Here is a 20,441-nt window from a genome sequence, read left to right as displayed (position 1 = left end):
GGTGTCTGAAATGAGGGCAGTCTTGCAGTGACTATTCTCTTGGAGTTTGGAGTTTGGCTAAACTTATTACAACCCAAACAAGATTAAAAACCCACAGGTTAGACCAGGAGTTCCTCGAGAGCAGAAACTTTATCAATGTGACATGTAGTAAAAAAAAATTTACAATATTGAATATTGAAATAAATTGATAGGAAAGTAGCATTCTCTAACAGTAATAGCGGTAATGTTAATAATAATGAAGATGAAGATGATAAAAACAGCAACCATTTACTGCATGCCTTTACTGCAGTCTCTGTTTACAGGTGAGGAACACAAGGATTAGAGTGAAATGGCTTGCTCAAGACCATACTAGTGACAAAGACCGTATGTAAGCCCTGATCTAACTAATTTTAAGGCCTATGCACTTTCCTATATTGTATCTCCTAAGACAAGCAAAGGAAGTTTAATATTCTATTTTGCAAAGAACAAATGCAAATATCTAGCATTATCACCACTAAAATTGTATCATTAAAGACTAGCAATTGTCAGCACAGTCCAAAATGTGGAACACTTAACTTTGTCTCTTCTAAGATGATAGTCTACGCATTCTGATGCTTACTTATAGCTTGCCTTTGAAATTCTTCTAAATAGAGTATGAGCTACAAAGGTTAAAAACAAACCAAAAGCTAACTTGTTGTGTATTGCTATCAAATGCTAAACACAAACTGCAAATACTTGAGGTGGATAGATAACATTTCTACCAAGAAAATATATAGTACCCAGATTTGTAAGCTACGAGCATCAAGTGCTTTCTTACATTTTTCTCTACAAATTTTTCATTCTCTCTATAGATTTCTTTCACATCCTAGAACTGTTCTGCTATTCTCTAAGAAAGGCTAAGGGGAACTAGAATCTGTCAGTTCATGCAAGACAAGCTGGACTGTTTCAAGCTAAATATTCTACTCAAAGGTCTTTGAAAGGCCTTTTCACCTTGAAACTAGACTTGTTAGTCAAGAAATAAATAAACACAGATCTTACCCCAAAATATATATATAGCTGTATAGCAACCAGGAGACACTCTGAACAGAGCACTTTTTATTTTTAGTAATCATAAGAAAAACACAACGTGTTCAGGCAACTGGCTGTAATTAATTAATCAATTACATTAATTGGCTTTATGTAGGTCCAGAACAAACATTACATAATAAACACTATTTGTTGAAATTACTTTAAAATTCACTATCATACTTCCACTAGATATGAAAACAGTCAAGTTGTGCTATGTCAATTCTGGCAAACCAATCACGATAATAAAATTGTCTTAAGAGTGGAATAGTCTGGGTCTATATTAAAAAATAATAATTAAAAGAGTACTGAGTGATGTGAAATACAGGCAATATGAAGGAGAGAAAGTGAACATAAGTAGAGCACAAGAAAGAACGAGGACACGCTAATGAATCAGACATACACACTAATGCCCGCAAATAACCCACAGAGACAGAGAAAGTACCTGGAAAGCTGTGAGTGCGCCAGTCCCTGGGTTATACAGGCATCGCAGCGAAGGCATGCTGTCCGCCAGGCTGGAGCAGCCCAGCCACAGAGACCTGGGCATAGAGCACTGCAGAGAGAGGACAACTATGAGATGGGACAGTATGAGACAGGATGGCACAGATTACAGGAATTTTCAAAGCTTGGCTGAATGTAATACTCCAGTTGCAGCTGGCCTTTATGATAGAAACATATTCAAGAAACATACTACTTACAAGTTCTAACCCCAGAGAGAACCTCAAAAGGGGCACTAGTGGCCAAAAGGCAACGGGAAAGAAAGGAGGTTACAGATCAAAGAAACAAATATCTAGTGAAATTTTTTTCTCTGTTCTTTTACGTAGGAGTCCAAAGGAAATCTACTTCTTAATCCAATAATCAATTCTTTTTCTCTCTATACCTCAACCCATCTCCCATAAATTCACCACAGGGTGAAATACTGCACAGACTAAGCAGCAAAAGGAACCCTTCATGGTAGCATTTCATTATTAGGAATGGTAAATTAGAAAACAAAATACAAGAGAAAAGTTGGTGTTTTTTAGAAGGTGGGGAGGAGGAAAAGAGAAAGTATCATACCCCCACAGCTTTGACAGCGACCAACTCTGCACAGTTTGCATATGTTTTATGTATCTTGTTAGTCTGCTATTCATTAACCGAAATGCATAGTTACCATAGCAGCTGCCTCTTCATCTTTCCAGATGGATTGGGGGGCGGGGAGGGGGGGCAACTCAAACAGAAGGGAAAACAACAAAGGAAGAGAGACAAGGATGGAAAAAGAGAAAGAAAGAGAAAAAGAGAAAGAACCCAAAAAAGTTACTGGTATTAAAACCTCCTAAACAGAAAGATATGTGTGGGTATAAATATACACAGTGTATTCAGTAGCAAAAAAGAGCAGAAATGATTTTTATTAACATTAATTAAACACTATCAGTATTACTGCTCCTATAATCTTATAAAATAATATATCTTTTAAAAGAATTTTTACATGCTTCAAGTTTCTCTAAATGTATCCCCACCGGAGGTTTGGTCCATCAACTTGGGTGCTATTACAATCTAATAGTACTAAAAAAACTAAACACCTGATCATATGTAAAAACAGGAATACATATTTTAAAATATAGCAGTCAATACACATAATATTAAACTTGAAATTATAACTTTTGAAATATTTAGTATCATGGGACTTTTTTATTCTTTTTTTTTAATGTTTATCTATTTTCAAAGAGAGAGAGAGAGAGGAGACAGAGCATGAGCAGGGGAGGGACAGAGAGAGAGGGAGACACAGAATCCGAAGCAGGCTCCAGGCTCTGAGCTATCAGCACAGACCCTGATGTGGGGCTCGAACTCATGAACAGCAAGATCATGACCTGAGCTTAAGTCGGATGCCCAACCAACTGAGCCACCCAGGTGCCCAGGACTTTTTTATTCTTAAAATACCCTAGTTGTAGAAATTAATATTAGGAAACAAAACATGGTATTTATTGCTCACACTCCCTATAATTGATATAAGAAGTGTGCAATGAAAACGACTCCAAAAAATGATCTGGTCTAGATCCTGCTTTCAGGTCATTATTTCCTCATTTTACAATTAAGGTGACTGATACCCAGGAAAAATTGAAGTATTTATTCATGATCATGAATTTAGAAAGCAGAGAAGTAGGTACTGGAAAACTGGCCTATTGCTTTGTAAGTGCCCTGCCTCCCTCCATCCATCCCTAGGTCATAATGTGGAGACATGAGACTTCAAAGAAGGGTATCTGCTAAAGGCATCACTGGATAACACACCAACCAAAATAGCTACGCTGCTTTCAACTACTACAACAATCTCCTGACTTTGTTCACTGTTCCCAATGTTCCTTCACCACAAGCTATAATCCATTCATTTTATGAAGAGCAACTAAGTAGAATAATTGTGTTCACCTTACTATCGTGTCACTCTCGCCAATAATTCATAATGGCTCCCTCTATCTACTGTAAACCCAAGCACTCTATTGATCTGATCTTTCCCTACTGCCTACATTAACACTTTCTCTGTCCTTCCAATTGGCCCTGGCACTCTAGCTAATAACTAACTTGATATTTTGTTCAAATATCCATCTTACTCCCATCCTTTGAACCTGTAATTTCCTTCTCCCTTTCACCCTACCAATGTACATCTCCCATTTACTTCAGCTCTCCTTAGAACTATTTATACTAATTTCAGTCTCATTCAGTAGGTCTCAGTAGCAGAGATTCTCATATTGTCAGAAGGCAATAGGGAGAAGAGATTAAGGGGGAGCAGGACAAAAAAAGTTTCTTTCTCCCTGAGAATCGCTGTTTTCATATTACTGCTCTACCACAGAGGTTATAAAGTTCTTCGCTAAAGTGTTTTTTTAAATAAATGATGTTAAAAAATTTCTAAGTCTAGGGGCACCTGGGTGGCACAGTCACTGGTTGAGTGTCCAACTCTTGATTTCAACTTACGTCATTATCTCACGGTTCGTGAATTCAAGTCCCGCACGGGGCTCTGCACTGACAGTGCAGCGCCTGCTTCAGATTCTCTCTCTCCTTCTCTCTCTGCCCCTCCGCTGCTCACTCACTCTCTCAAAAATAAACATTTTTTAAAAAAAATTCTAAGTCAGAGGTGTCTGGGTGGCTCAGTTGGTTAAGAATCCAAACCTTGATTTCAGCTTAGGTCATGATCTCAAGGTCATGGGATTGAGCACCACGTCAGGCTCAATGCTGAGTGTGGAGCCCTGCTTGGGATTTCTTCTCTCCCTCTCTCTCTCTGTCCCTCCCCTGCTCATGTTCTCTCTCTCTCTCTCTCAAAATAAAGAAATAAACATTAAAAAAAAAAAAGTTAAAAAAAATGTCTAAGTCTAGGGGTACCTGGCTGGCTTAGTTGGAAGATCATGCAACTCTTGATCTCAGGGTTGTGAGTTCAAGCCCCATGTTGGGCATAGAGATTACTTAAAAAAATAAATTAAAAAAAAAAAACTTGTAAGTCGAATTTTTTAGTCATTTATTCAACAAAGATTTATTGAGCATTTTCTTTGTACTGTTCTAGAGACCAGGGATAGAACAATGAACAAGAGACAAAAATCCATTCTAGTGACATTCTGTCAAACTTAAATTATTCTGTGTTTAAAATCTTTAATGTAAGAAACAAAACCACAAAAATCCAAAAACTTGTTTTTGAGAGTTGAGAGTTTCTCTCATGGTTAACGAGAGACACTGCACATTATAAAGCAATTGGTTAAAGTTCTATGTATGCCAGGTAGAAAAGAAAGTCTCATCCTGGAGAAGGGACTGAATTTCAGAAAACTGGTAGAGTAAGGGAGATTAAAAAAGAGCGAATGAAAATACAGTAGAGGAAAAAGGAAATGGTAGAACGAAAAAGCAGTAAGCACTGGAAGACAGCTTTACTTCCCTTCATAAGAGGTATACGGCTCATGTGCTTTATGCCACACTGAAGCCATCTGCATGATCACTTCCTGTTTATTAACTATGCATATTTGTTTGTATTTGTGAATACTCCCTGGTAAGTTTTTAAGGCACTCTTTTTGTAATGTTTTGTCTCCTTCATTTTATATTAGATCCTGGGTTATTTTTGCAGTATGTCCTTGATTAATTATTGTAACTTCCTTACTATTACTCATTCTAACACTCTTCCTTATTCATTCATCCCTATCCTCCATCGAAACTCCTAACTAAGAATTTGAAAGGACTTACCCCATCCCTTTATTTTTTTATTTTATTTTTTTAATTTTTTTTCAACGTTTTTTATTTATTTTTGGGACAGAGGGAGACAGAGCATGAATGGGGGAGGGGCAGAGAGAGAGGGAGACACAGAATCGGAAACAGGCTCCAGACTCTGAGCCATCAGCCCAGAGCCCGACGCGGGGCTCGAACTCATGGACCGCGAGATCGTGACCTGGCTGAAGTCGGACGCTTAACCGACTGCGCCACCCAGGCACCCCTTACCCCATCCCTTTAAACTAAAATTTCAAAATAAAATTATAATCAATAATGAAACAAAGACACCCAGAAAAGCCACTAGATATACTGGGATGATTTCTAAAACAGCATTAACTTACAAACACCACGCAGAGGATGCATTTTCCATTATTACAAGACAATTGGTATGGGTATGAAAACTGCACTTGCATATAGTCAGATCTGAGCATTATCTAAGATTTTATACATTATAGCTCAATTTAAAAACCAATTTGAAAATTGGCTTGTATTATAACAATTAATCTTACCCATACTGGTAAATGCCACTTAAAAACATTGAGGGAAAAAAATATAATCACAAAATTAATGGAATAGGCTGTAACTTCTACTCTACCTCTTTCCCTTCTATCTTCACATTTAGGAGTATTTTCTAAGTGAAGGGGGAAATCAAAAGAAATTTGGGTAACAGGTGGAAGTAAGTAAGTAACAGGTGGAAAGGAGTGTCACTTTGGTTACTATTCTTATGTATTCTATATAATTCAGGGCCATCCTGATTGGTTAATTTCTGACAAAGACCTAAGACTTCTTTTGTCCTTCAATGTTTAATATATAATCCCCTTTAAAGCTTACCTTTAAAACCCCGAAGAGCACAAATAGTTTTCTACTTGAAGTTTAGGCTGCAAAATATTTAAATTTCTAAGGTTTTCTCTCTACATTAAAAATTTTTTTTAATTAAAAAAAGCAGGTTTGTGGGGCACCTGGGTAGCTCAGTTGGTTAATTGTCTGACTTAGGCTCAGGTCATGATCTCACCGTTCCTGAGTTCGAGCCCCATGTCGGGCTCTGTGCTGGCAGCTCAGAGCCTGGAGCCTGCTTCAGATCCTGTGTCTCCTGTGCTCGCGCACCCATGCGCACGCTCTCTCTCTCTCTCTCTCTCAAAAGTAAACATTAAAAAAAAAAAAAAGGCAGGTTCTAGAGACATCTGGGTGGCTCAGTCAATGAGGCATCCGACTCTTGATTTTGGCTCAGGTCATAATCTCAGGGTTTCATGAGTGAGAGCTCCACATCGGGCTCTGTGGACTGGCTGCTCAGAACCTGCTTGGGATTCTCTCTCCTTTGCTGTCTGCCCCTTCCCCACTTGTGCTCTCTCTGTCTCTCTCAAAATAAACTTAAAAAAAAAAAAAAAAAGCAGGTTCTAATAATTTAGAACTGCAATCTAGCAACTACATCCTCACATTTAAATATTTAATTTCTATTAACTGTTAAAGAGCTTGTGAATGACCTACTCCTTAAATGTTACTCCTATGCAATCTCAAAAGATACAACAGTTTAGATCATACGTGTGCCTTCATCCTATACAAATCCAGCCCTACACAGCACATGTTTGTCTCTTCAGCTTTCTCCATTTAACCTCATTCCAACTAACTCTACTCTGCAAAATCAAAGAAAGTTGAAGGCCATAATAATTACAACTGAATTCTGTTATCCAACTGAGTAAGTTTACCAGCTTTTGAAAAGCAGACACAGCATTTTAAAAAATCCTTGAACATGTTTTCTACTACTTGGAAGAATCAGAAAGAGATTGAAATGTTGCAACAAAGGGCCTCCAGTGCTTCAAGAAGAATATACTACCGAGTGCCCTTCAGGTTCAACAGTACAAATTCATTTTCACAGAAAAACTGAAAACCTTGACTCCTCCCCCTACTTGGCTGCCTAGAGAAAAGTCACAGTTCCTCTTCACTGATAGAGAGCCCTGCAGGCAAAGGGCTGGCCTCAGCATTTACTATATGAAAGCTGAATGACAAAATCTCCTAAACTCAGGTCCCTGTTGGTCAACTTCTAGGAGTAATAGAAGCTATAATAATCAACAATAAAAAGATTGCTGCATTGAGAGTTTGTGTATCCTTAAGCCATGGAATAGAAGAATTCCCTTTTCACTACTATATCAACTAAAAAGTCAGGCCAAGAGAACTACAGTATTCCATAGGCCATGTAATACATTCAGAATCTACCTATACAAATTCAATGATTGCCTCTTAAGAATCCCAATTTAGTTCACTCACTTTAAAAATGAAACTCTACATGTCACATAGGATAGTCATATCTGCCTAGCCTTATTGCACAAGGTTGTGATAAAATTAAAATTAAAATAAGAGTACATAAGAAAAAACATATAAATTGGCATCATTACTAAGAACAGAATTCCACGAATGTCACTTGCATTTCAAAATGTTCTGGGAAGCCATTGCGAACCGCAGACCATAGAATCAATAAATTAATCCGTCAATCAAATACTTACTGTTCTTTACCAGAATGGATACATACGGAGTACAAGAGAAGAACCAAAATTTATCAGGCATTAATTGTGCTAGACCCTTTAAATACATTATACCATTTAATGACTACAATCCACGTCAAAGGGTTATTAATATTTCACTTTAACTCGAGAGTAAACTCGAGTTCAGAAGAGTTACAGTAACTACATGGCAATGACAGAAATAAGACCCTAATGTGTTTGTCTACCCAAAACCAAAGATTCACCACAACAACGACCTGTTCTCAAGTAGTTTACACTCTATCTTAGGGAGATAAATTAACCAACACAAACAGTAACTGCCAGGAAAAACAAAAGAATGTATTAAATTGTGTTAGACAACAGCTGCTGTATAAGTTTAATTAAAATTTAGAAAACTTCAGACACAGCCTTTAATTTTATTGTAGCACTTGTTATTATATGTAATTTAATTATATATTTGCTCCTCTATCAGCCTGTAGTCCTCAGAGAGATGAGTCATATATATATATACATATATATATTTTTTTTAATCTCCAGTATCTGGTCATAGTAGATAATAAATGTGAGCTTATGGTGAGAGATCATGGACACCTACATACCACAAAGAAAGAAACATTTTTTACTTAAGGAATAGTAAAAACACTGATAAAAAAACAATGGTTACTTTACTAACACCAATCTTACTAGACTGGAAGATCTTACTAGACTGGTGTTGGATAAAGCTCTTTCACAATTCATTATCTTACTTACCTGTAAAACAATCTAGCAAGGTAAATAAGATCCAGAGGGGTTAAATAAATTAAAAAAAGTTGATGGTACCTAGCAAGCAGTAAAAATGGGATTCAAAACTAGGTATTTTAGTACCTAGGATAGTCCCACATAAAAATGGCACTTAAAAAGGAATCCCACCCAGGAGGCTGTTGTAATCATCAAAGTAATGGCCATGGAGAAGATAAATGTACATCAAAAAAAAAAAAATCAACAGGACTTAATGACCGACTATAAGGAAAGAAGGAGTACAGTTAGAAATGACTGTAAGATTTCAAATTTGAAGGACTAGAAGGACGGTGGTAGCACTGTTGGACAAGGCAGGAGGAAAGTGAGCTAGATAAGCTCAGAAATCATTAATTTGACATGATAATACACCTCTAGTATGTAAAAATTTAGCATGAAAGCTTGGATATAAACGTGTAAAGATTACATAGATGTGGGAATCACTGAGTTCTACATAAGCACTAGGTTAAAAGCATTTGCTGTAAAAATACTAGTGAGGTTTTTTTAAATAAAATTTTATTCCTCTTTCCTTGTCTCCTTTCCTACTTGAAAAATTCAATTCAACAGCCATCAAGTAAGAACAGGCTAAGCGGGCATCCCGCTGAGTGGTAGAAGTGGTAGCTGTAGTGACCCGATACAGGCTTTTGGAGTCCAAGTAGTATGAGAAAGGTGTCTCTGAGGGGTTAGAGGCCTGCCACAGTTTCAGAGCTCAAGCTGGGTGAGGGAAAAAATATGCACAAGACGGTGGCCTGGCAGTGGGTACCACACCCTAGGGGACTGAGAAAGGCTTCCACATGGGGGACCAGAATGGCAGGAGCAGGATGATGAGGGATGTGATGGAGCAGGGCTGGGCAGTGCAGGAAGGCAGGGCAGCAAGGGTTCCCAAAGTGAACAGAGGACATTCATTGAGAGTGGAGGGATATTGGCCCAACGCTGAGTTTCAGACCCAGTGGGATAAGCAGGGTGGAGGGGCAGTGGCCCAAAACAGTGTTTCAGACCCAATGGGAGAGGAGCCCAATGCAAATAATCAGAAACCTAAAGAGTAAGGAAAACATCCACACAGAATATGAGGTGGGGAATGAAGAGCCTTCTACTAGCAACGGGAGATGAGTTATATAGGAGGATTGATCAAATAAGGGGGTAGATCAAATACTGAGGATAGGAGCAAGATTTCTCATAATCAAAGTTACAAGATACAGAAAAGAAAAACTGAATGAATGCTATGTTGCTGAACTACAATTAAAGATATTGTGAGCTCAAAGCTTACAGTACATGGAGAAATTTCTAGGTAAATGATGTATATGTATGTGTACATACATACACATTACAGATACAGGTTTCCACTGCTATGCAAAAGTAGAGTGTTCCTATGAAACCTTTCGTAAGCCAAAATGGCATAAAGCAAGGAAAGAATTACCATGAATTTATATGGAAACATTTTTAGTGTTCCCAGACCCAAAAAAAATAACCTCTCCTAGGATCTTCTGATACCTCACAGCACATCTTGCTAATGGACACACAAAATAAAAGGAGATAAAGCAGGGGCGCCTGGGTGGGTCAGTCAGCTAAGCGTCCGACTTCAGCTCAGGTCACGATCTCGCGGTTCGTGGGTTCAAGCCCCGCGTCAGGCTCTGTGCTGACAGCTTAGAGCCTGGAGCCTGTTTCAGATTCTGTGTCTCCCTCTCTCTCTGACCCACCCCGTTCATGCTCTATCTCTCTCTGTCTCAAAAATAAATAAACGTTAAAAAAAATTTAAAAAAAAAAAAGGAGATAAAGCAAAGATGTTCATAAAGCTATGGAGGCTTGATGCTGAGATGCTGAGTATAATTCTTGGAGAAGGAGCATGACAGTGCCACTCTTACTGCTCCAGGGAATAGTATGCTCCCTCTACCACAATTGACAGCAAAACAAATACCGAATGCTACTTTTACTTGTCTCCTTTTTTCATAAAAGTGAGAATCTCCTTCAGATTTCTTTTTGTTAGTGAAAACAGGTACTAGTGTAGGTCTTTTATAAAAGCAAAATGATGTGAAGCAGGAGATACCTGTACACAAAAACACACCCTCCTTCTATCATTTGAGAAGGCTCACTAACTGTAACCCCCTAATAGCAATGAATACATTAGAACAATGGCTGAATCCAGGACTCGAGGAGGAAAAAGTTTAAGATGAGCAAAGAACATTTTCTCATGGTACTCAAAGGATAACGGAGACATGGCAAAATGACATGGGGCCAGTATGAAATGCTCTCACAGGATAAATTTGAGACAAATCAGATATCAAAATAATGATAATAATGGATTATAACTGTGGTAGGCAAAATGTAACATCCCTTAAGTATAGGACAGCCTAATACCTTCTAAGTTACATAAAACAGTAACTTCCATCTTACTAACAGACACTACTGCCTTCTTGGCTTGGATGTATTAATGAAGCAAGTAGTCCACATGGCAAAGAACTGAGGATGGCCTCCTACCAACAGCCAGCTAGGAATTGAGGCTCTCAGTCCAATAGCCCTTAAAGAAAGGAATTCTGCAACAAACAAACAAACAACAACGACAACAACAAAAAACATGTAAGCTTGCAAATGGATCTCTCCTCAATCACGCTTTCAAATGAGACCTCAGCCCTGGCCTACCCCTTGATTACAACCTTATGAGAGATGTTGAAGCAAAGGATTTGGGTCAGCCGTGGCCAGGCTCCTGACCCAAAGGAACTGCAAGATAATAAATGTGTGTTGCATGTTATTATTAGCCACTAAATTTGTGGTAATTTGGTATGCGGCAAAAGATACCTAATATAATAAGCCATCGAGTAAAATAAAAATATATGACTCTATTAATAATATAGAGAGAATAAACTGAAAGTTTCATGAGAAGCATGATAATTGAATAGTCTCAAATGTCTCCCCATATAAAACAGTAACTTTAAAGTGGAAAAACCTGGTTGACCTCTTAATCAAGTGATCAACATTAATATCACCAATAATGAAACAAATTAAAATCATGTGTCATCTGAGAGGATACAATAAGAACACAGCATCACTTCTGTGATATTCTGCCAAAGATACACAGACTCTACCTAATCATAAGAAAACGTCAAGAAATCCCAAACTAAAAAACAATCTACAAAATAACTGGCTTATAATCCTCAAAAAAGTCAATGTTATGAAAGTCAAGGAAAGATTGAAGAACCATCCCAGATTGAAAGAGACATAAAAAGTATGACAACATAATGCAACATGTGATTCTGACCTAGATCCTTTTGCTATAAAGGACATTTATTAGGATTGCTAGAAAAACTTGAATACGGTCTGTAAATTAGTTGGCAGTCCTTATTTTTGATAGTTATTGACAGGCTATGTAAGAGAATGCTCTTGTTTGTAGGAAATACATATCAAAGAATTCAGGAGTGATGAGAAATCATGTCTGTACCTTAGTCTCAAATGATTTATAGGGAAATGTTACTTGTATTTTACTTGCAACTTTTCTGTAAACTTGAGAATGTTTTTAAAATAATATGAAATTTTAATTAATGAAAATTATATTAAGATTTTGTTTCAGCTATGGTGTATTAATTGTTATGAAACTAAATTTTATGTACAAAAAGAGAACTATAAAATCTGAATAAAATACAGAAAGCTATTTGAAGGCATCAGAGAACAACTAATGCAGCTAAGACTTTAGGGGCCAAAATTCTAGGCAGGAGGGAAATGTATTGCGGTGAATCTGACATTCTATGCAATTTCCCTCCAGACATTTGCTGACATTTGGTCCTATGTTTTGCATGTAGAGTCAGATTTGAAAAACCAAATTTAAAATTTATTTAGCAATCTCATGGTGCTAAGGCACCAAAAACTGGAATACAGAACCGATCATGGACAAGGTACCCTGGGGAAAAAAAGTTAGACTTTCAGTTGACACCATGGAAAGACACCAGAAATCAATCAAACCAAAGGAATATGTCCATGAAAAGAATATTAAACCCTATGAAGGAAGCTATCATCTAAAGTCTCCACCATTTCATGTTTACCATTCAATAAAAATTACCAAGAATTCAAAGAAAAGGGATTAAATGTTGCCCCCCACCAAAAACCCAGAAAAATAAACAATAAAAACAGACCCAAAGAGCCAAAAGGTGGAAATAACCCAAGTATCTGCCAGTAGATAAATGGATAAATAAAATGTGGCATATACATACAATGGAATACTATTCAACCTTAAAAAGGAACGAAATTCTGACATGTGCTACAATATGGACGAACCTTAAAAACATTATGCTAAATGAAAAAAGCCAGTCAGAAAAAGGAAAATACTGTATGATTCCAACTCATATGAGGTACCAAGAGTAATCAAACTGAGAAAGAATAGTGGTTGCCGAAGGAAGAGGAGAATGCGGAATTGTTGTTTAACTGGCCTATAATTTTGCAAGATGAAAAAGTTCTAGAGATAGGCTGGCCAACAACATGAATGTAAAACTACTGAACTTAACAATGAGTAAGGTGATTATGTACATTTTAATACAATTTTTGAAAGCCCCCAAAAGTAGTAAGTATTGGAACTCCTAAACACAGGCTTTAAAATAACCATGTTTGAGGGGCGCCTGGGTGGTTCAGTTGGTTAACCTTCTGACTTCAGCTCAAGTCATGATCTCACGGTCCGTGGGTTCGAGCTCCCCATCGGGCTCTGTGCTGACAGCTCAGAGCCTGGAGCCTGCTTCTGATTCTGTGTCTCCCTCTTTCTCTCTGCCCCTCCCCTGCTCATGCTCTGTCTCTCTCCATGTCTGAAAATGAATAAACATTAAAAAATTTAAAAAAAAAAAAAAAAACATGTTTGAGGCACGTGGGTGACTCAGTCGATTAAGTGTCTGACTTGATTTTGGCTCAGGTTATAATCTCGCAATTTGTGGGTTCGAGCCCTACATTGGGCTCTGCACTGACAGGGCAGAGCCTGCTTAGAATTCTCTCTCAAAACAAATAAAAATAAACTTTAAAATAACCACGTTTAGGGGGTGCCTGGGTGGGTCAGTCAGTTAAGTATCCGACTTCAGCTCAGGTCATGATCTCACAGTCCATGAGTTTGAGCCCTGCCTTGGGCTCTGTGCTGACAGCTCAGAGCCTGGAGCCTGCTTCAGATTCTGTGTCTCCCTCTCTCTCTGCCCCTCCTCCACTCATGTTCTCTCTCTCTCTCTCTCTCTCTCTCTCACACACACACACAAATATAAACATTAAAAAAATAAAATAACCACGTTTAAGATATTCAAGATGAAAAAAATGACGCATTCCATCAGAAAACTCAAATCTATAACAGAACATATATACCACAGAAGTTAATATTACAAACACAAAAGCTGAATTTAAGAATTCTTGGGGCACCTGGGTGGCTCCGTTGGTTGAGTGTCTGACTTCAGCCCAGGTCATGATCTCATGGTTCATGAGTTCAAGCCCCATATCGGCTTGCTGCTCTCAGCACAGAGCCCGCTTGGGATCTTCTGTCCCTCTCTCTGTCCTTCCCCTACTTGTGCTCCCTCAAAAATAAATAAAACATTAAAAAAAAAAAAAAAAAGGATTCTTTAGACTGGTGGGGTACCTGGGTGGCTCAGCCGGTTAAGTATCTGACTTCAGCTCAGGTCATGATCTTGGGATTCATGGGTTCGAGCCACCCCACATCGGGCTCTGTGCTGACAGCTGGAGCCTGAAGCCTCCTTCAGATTCTGTCTCCCTCTCTCTCTGCCCCTCCCCCACTCACCCTCTGTCTGTGTCTCTCTCTCTCTCAAAAATAAACATAAAAAAAAATTGGCAAACTGCCTCTTTCATTATCCATTTTTGTAAAATATCTCGTGGAATTAACACTGGAAGAGGAGACAATACAACTGTATTTCATGTTGTCTATGCATAAACTCAATAACAGATGTGCAGTGACTAATTCACAACAGACTTTGGAACAAGTGTGATCATGATGAGTATCTGCCTTACCCACAGTGAACTGCAGACCAGAAAGCTTGTACTTTATAAAAATTACAGTTAATACACTGATAACTAAAATTTCAGCCATGTTTTGGGGAAACGGTATTATTTAACTGAACTTTAGTAAATTGAAATTTGTGCATATCAGAACCATGTAAAGTGAGGTCTTCCAGTACATTAAATAAAATATGAACTCTCAGTAAAAGCACATTAGACTTTAGCTTCCACCACAAGACAGTAGCTAATATCAAAAATAGCCCCCCATCATGGACAAAAAAATTAGACAAAATATGTGAAACATATATTTGAAGACAACTTGGACAACAGGCAGTGACAGATTGTAATGACCCTCATCATCGTCCTACTCTTACACCTCAAAGCATTTTTCAGTCAATGGCACAAGAAAGGGGGAATCCAAGCAGAGCAAAATGGGACAACTTATTGAGGAAATACAGAACAGAATTTGGGGAAGCCAAAGAGACTAGAATTGATGAGGCAGAATACTGGAGAATGAATTATATGCACAAATAAGCTTTAGATATCTGAACATTAAGTCTGCTCCTGAACACAAAATCCTATTTACATGAGGTGAAACTCTACAAGGCCAAGCAAAGAACTATGAGGGAGCTAGAAGCTCAATAACTCCCAGAACCCACACAGGGCTAGGGAACTTTTTTGTTTTGACCATCCAGATTGCAGAAGCCTAGCTGAACACTTGGGACTTTCAGCAGGAGACCCAGAAAGCTCACACCTCACTTATAGGGATAAACTACACTAGTATAAAGGTTACACTAAGTCTACCCTAATAAAATTTAAAATCAAGCCACAACAGTATCAAGCTGATCCACAGGAAACTTAACTGCTGGCTGAAATAAATTCAACCTTCTTTTAAAAAGACAATAAAATACAAATATTGAATAATGTAACATTCACAATCTAAATCTAAAATTGCTAGATGAAACAAGCAGCAATAAAATGTGACCCATAATCAGGAAGAATACCAGTCAGTGGAAGCAGATCCAAAAATGATAGAGAGGGTGAAATCAGCAGACCAAAATATTGAAATAGCTATTATAACATGAACATAGTGAAAGGAACTGTAGGATTTTTTAAAATAGAGCTCCCAGGGAAAAAAAATACAATGTCTGAAATGTTAATTTCATGAGATAGGATTAAGAGCTGTAGAAGAAAAGATTAGTGAACTTGAATAGCAATATGCAAAATAAAGCACTAAGAGAAAAAAAACTGGAAAAAATTGAACACCTCAATGACCTGTGGGAAATAATAAAGTAGTCCCAAATATGTATAATTGGTGTCCCACAAAGAAAATTGGGGGCATTTGGAGGGGGGCAGCATAAAATATTTTTGGAAAATATGTTTCCCAAATATATTTAGAAAATGATACTGGAGGGGCGCCTGGGTGGCGCAGTCGGTTAAGCGTCCGACTTCAGCCAGGTCACGATCTCGCGGTCCCCGAGTTCAGGCCCGCGTCAGGCTCTGGGCTGATGGCTCAGAGCCTGGAGCCTGTTTCCGATTCTGTGTCTCCCTCTCTCTCTGCCCCTCCCCCGTTCATGCTCTGTCTCTCTCTGTCCCAAAAATAAATAAACGTTGAAAAAAAAAAAAATTAAAAAAAAAAAAAAAGAAAATGATACTGGATATATCAGCCAGGATGTGGAGGAAAAGGAACCCTCATGTACTGTTGGTGCAAATGACTGTGGAAAACAGTATGAAGTTTCCTCAAAAAGTTAAAAATAGAATTGCCATATGATCCAGTAATTCTACTACTGGGTTATTTACCCAAAGAAAATAAAAACACTAATTTAAAATGATATATGCACCCCTATGTTTACTGCAGCATTATTTACAATAGCCAAGGTACAGAAGCAACCCAAGTGTCCATCAATAGATGAATGGATAAAGAAGATGTGGTATATATATAAAATGAACATATATGGATATAGATATACACACACAATAGAATATTATTCAGCCATTAAAAAAACAAAATCTTTCCATTTGCAACAACATGGATGAACCTAGACAGTATAATGTTAAGTAAAACAAGTCAGAGACAAATACCATATGATTTCACTCATATGTGGAATTAAAGAAACAAAACAAATCAACAAAGAAAAACGGAGACAAACAAAAAAGCAGACTCTTAAACACAGAGAACAAACTGGTGGCTGCCAGAGAGGAGATGGGCAAGAGAATGGGTGGAACAGATAAAGGGAAGTAAGAGTACACTTATCTTGATGAGTACTGAGAAATTTATAGAATTTTGAATCCTTATACTGTGCACCTGAAACTAACATAACACTGTATGTTACTCATACTTCAATTTAAAAATAAATATGAAAAGTGCCAGAAATATTAAATATGTGAGTAAATATTTTTGAAATCCTTCTCATTTTAAAAATTTACTTTAAAAACAATAAACAATTTAAAAATAAATATCAATTTAACAATAATGAATTATGATATTCATAATTGGAAACAAAATATATGAAAATAACACCACCAGAATAATAGGAGAAAAGGAAATATATGAGAAGTGAAATACTATTTCAAGGGAGTTTGTAGTAAGTTAAAAGTACATATAGTTTGGCAAATCACATATTTGATAAGGGTCTAGTATTCGGAATATATAAAGAACTTCTACAACTCAACAACAAAAAGACAACCCGATTCAAAAATGGACAAAGGAGGGGCGCCTGGGTGGCTCAGTCAGTTAAGCGTCCGACTTCAACTCAGGTCATGATCTCACGGTCCGTGAGTTCGAGCCCCGCATCAGGCTCTGGGCTGATGGCTCAGAGCCTGGAGCCTGCTTCGGATTCTGTGTCTCCCTCTCTCTCTGCCCCTCCCCCGTTCATGCTCTGTCTCTCTCTGTCTCAAAAATAGATAAACGTTAAAAAAAAAAAAATTTAAAAAAAACAACAAAAATGGACAAAGAACTTAAACACATCTTTCTCCAAAGATACATAAATGGACAACATGCACATAAAAAGGGTGCTCAACATCATTAGTCATTAGGGAAATGAAAACCAAAACCACAGGAGGTGCCCTTCATTCCCACTAAGATGGCAATTAAAAAACAAACAAACAAAAAAAAAAAAACAAAAAAACCAGAGCCACCCAGAAACTTCAGATGAGACACATGCCAGGAGATGCAGCTGGACTGGAAGGGGTTTTATCATCAAAGTCTTATTCAGTCTCAAAAGCTTTTGAAGCTACAATAATGGAAACACAAAACAAAACAAAAAACAAAAATACAAAACCACACACACAGAAAATAACAAGTGAGGATGTAGAGAAACTGGAACTTTCGTTGCTAGTGGGAATATAAAAAAGGTCAGCCACTACAGAAAACAGCTTGGCAGTTCCACAGAAAGTTAAAGAATTACCATGTGACCGTTTCTGGCAATTCCACTACTGAGTGTATTCCCACAAGAACTGAAAACAGGTACTCAAACAAATATATGAAAACATGTTCTTAGCAACCTTATTCGCAACAACCAAAAGGTAGAAACAGCCTAAATGTTTACCAACAAATGAAGAGATAAACAAATTGTGGTATATTCTAAACCATGGAATATTATTCAGCCCTAAAAATGAATGAAGTACTGATACATGCTACAACACGGATAACCATCAAAACTATTATTCTAAGTGAAAGGTCAGGTCATCATGGCACAGTTGTGAGATCAAGCCCCCACTGTGAGATAGAGCCCCACATAGTTCCACCCTTGGCTCCTGCTTAAGATTTTCTCTCTCTCTCTCTCCCTCTCTCTCGCCACCACTCCCCCTTCTGCGTGGGCACAAACATACTCTTTCTCCGTCTCCAAAAAGAAAAAAAAAAAAGAAATTTTACCAGGAGTTTTGGAACTAGATAGAGATGGTGGTTGCACAACATTGTGAATGTACTAAATGACACTAAACTGTTCACTTTAAAGAGGTTAATTTTAGGGGCGCCTGGGTGGCCAGTTGGTTGAGTGTCCGGCTTCAGCTCAGGTCATGATCTCACAGTTCTGTGAGAGAGAGCCTGCTTCGAATTCTGTGTGTGTATCTCTCTCTCTGCCCCTCCCCGACTTGTGCTCTGTTTCTCTGTCTCTCTCAAAAATAAACAAATATCAAAAAAAATTTTTAAAGCAATTTAATTTTATGTCATATGAATTTCACCTCAATGAATCACCCTGAACGTAGATTTGAACTGTGAGGATCAACTTATATGCAGACTTTTTTGGACAAATATAGTACAGTACTATAAATGTGTTTACTCTTATGATTTTAATAAAATCTTTTCTCTAGCTTACTTTATTGTAAGAATACAGTATATAGTACATATCATATACAAAATACATGTTAATCAACTCTTTATGTCATTGATAAGGCTCCCAGTCAATAGTAGGTTATTAGCAGTTAAGTTGTGTCAAAAGTTATACAAGGATTTTCAACTGTGGGGAGGGGTGTCAGCTCCCATAGCCCCCGTGTTGTTCAAGGGTCAACTGTATTTTAAAATTCATATCGTAGGGACGCCTGGGTGGCTCAACTGGTTGAGTGTCCGACTCTTGATTTTGGCTCAGGTTATCATGTCACAGTTCATGATTGGAGCCCCATGGTTGGGCTCCATGCTGACAATGCTGAGCCTGCTTGAGATTCTCTCTCTCTCTCTCTCTCTCTCTCTCTCTGCCCCTCCCCTGCTCATGCCCTCTCTCTCTCAAAATAAATAAGTAAACTTAAAAATAAATAAATAAATAAAATGCATATTGTCATCTCTAGAGTGACCACAAGAACAAAACAAAGATACCTAATAAGCCAATAAATAGAAGAGAGAAAATGGAATACAAAACAACAACAAAAACAAAAAAAAAAAAAAAACCCACCTAATTCAAGAGAGGGCAGGAAAATTTAAATAAAAAAGTAAAAAAGGAACAGGTGGTATAAACAGAAACAAATAACGAAACAGTGCATTTGAACTTAGTCATGCTAATAACTACATTAAATATAAACGGTCTAAATCAACATTTTTCAAATAGTGACCACTACTCACATGTGGCTACTGAACATTTGAATGGTGGCTAGTCCAAACTGAGATGTGCTTAACTGTAAAATCACATGAGATTTTGAGGACTCAATATAAAGGAAAAAAGAAGAAAATATCTCAATAACTTTATATTGATTATATGTTAAAATAATACTGAGGGGCACCTGGGTGGCTCACTTGGTTGAGCATCTGACTTTGGCTCTGATCATGATCTTCTGGTTCATGAGTTTGAGCCCCACCTCAGGCTCGCTGCTGTCAGTGCAAAGTCTGCTTCAGATCCTCTGACCCCCTCTCTGCCCCTCCCCTGCTTACGCTTTCTCAAAAATAAACATTTAAAAATGTATTTTAAAAAATAATACTTAAAATATACTGGGCTAAATAAAAACACTGAAAATTTCAATGAGTCTTTTTACTTTTTTGATGTGGTTATATGAAAATTTTAAGTTATATACTTTGTTAAGATCTGTGACTAACACATTTCTACTGGACAGTGTTTGCAAGTCCAAACACTGACAGATTGTTAGACCAAATTAAAGACACAACTATATATTAATGCATACAGATAAAAGTCAAAGCTTGAAAAGGATATCACAAAAGGCCATCATAAGATAGCTGAAATGGCTCTACTAACATCAAAGTACACTTCTGTCAAGGAATATCAATAGACATAAAGATAACCATTTCATAAGGATAAAGAGGTCAATTAATCAAGACGTCTTAAAAGTACATGTATTAATAACAAAATTTCAAAATATAACAAGCAAACTAAACAGAACTAAAGGGACAATAGACAAATTTACAGTTTCAGGTTTTAACACCCCTCCCTCAGCTACTTGATAGAATAAGCAAAAAAGAACTGAAGAGCATAATCAATGAACTTGACCTAATGACTTTTCTAGAACACT

The 20,441-nt window shown here is 37.5% G+C and overlaps 1 protein-coding gene across 9 annotated transcripts in view; it reads right to left on the bottom strand.

The window, feature by feature from the left end:
- The window catches only part of BTRC (beta-transducin repeat containing E3 ubiquitin protein ligase), a 180,915-nt gene that overhangs the window by 117,323 nt on the left and 43,151 nt on the right, over positions 1-20,441 (bottom strand). For 6 of the 9 annotated variants that reach the window (XM_086680678.1, XM_086680677.1, XM_086680674.1 and 3 more), the window contains exon 2: positions 1,490-1,597. The exons of the other annotated variants lie outside the window; for them this stretch is intronic. In XM_086680678.1, the coding sequence (XP_086536804.1) occupies positions 1,490-1,597 (108 nt within the window). The remainder of the gene's footprint in view (positions 1-1,489; positions 1,598-20,441) is intronic. 9 annotated transcript variants of the gene reach the window in all.

This window comes from Puma concolor, chromosome D2, assembly GCF_028749965.1.
Source record: "Puma concolor isolate L17-30 chromosome D2, mPumCon1.1.hap2, whole genome shotgun sequence".
Classification (NCBI taxonomy): domain Eukaryota; kingdom Metazoa; phylum Chordata; class Mammalia; order Carnivora; family Felidae; genus Puma; species Puma concolor.
The sequence above is the reverse complement of the archived record's forward strand: the minus strand, read 5'-3'. Positions and strand labels throughout refer to the sequence as shown.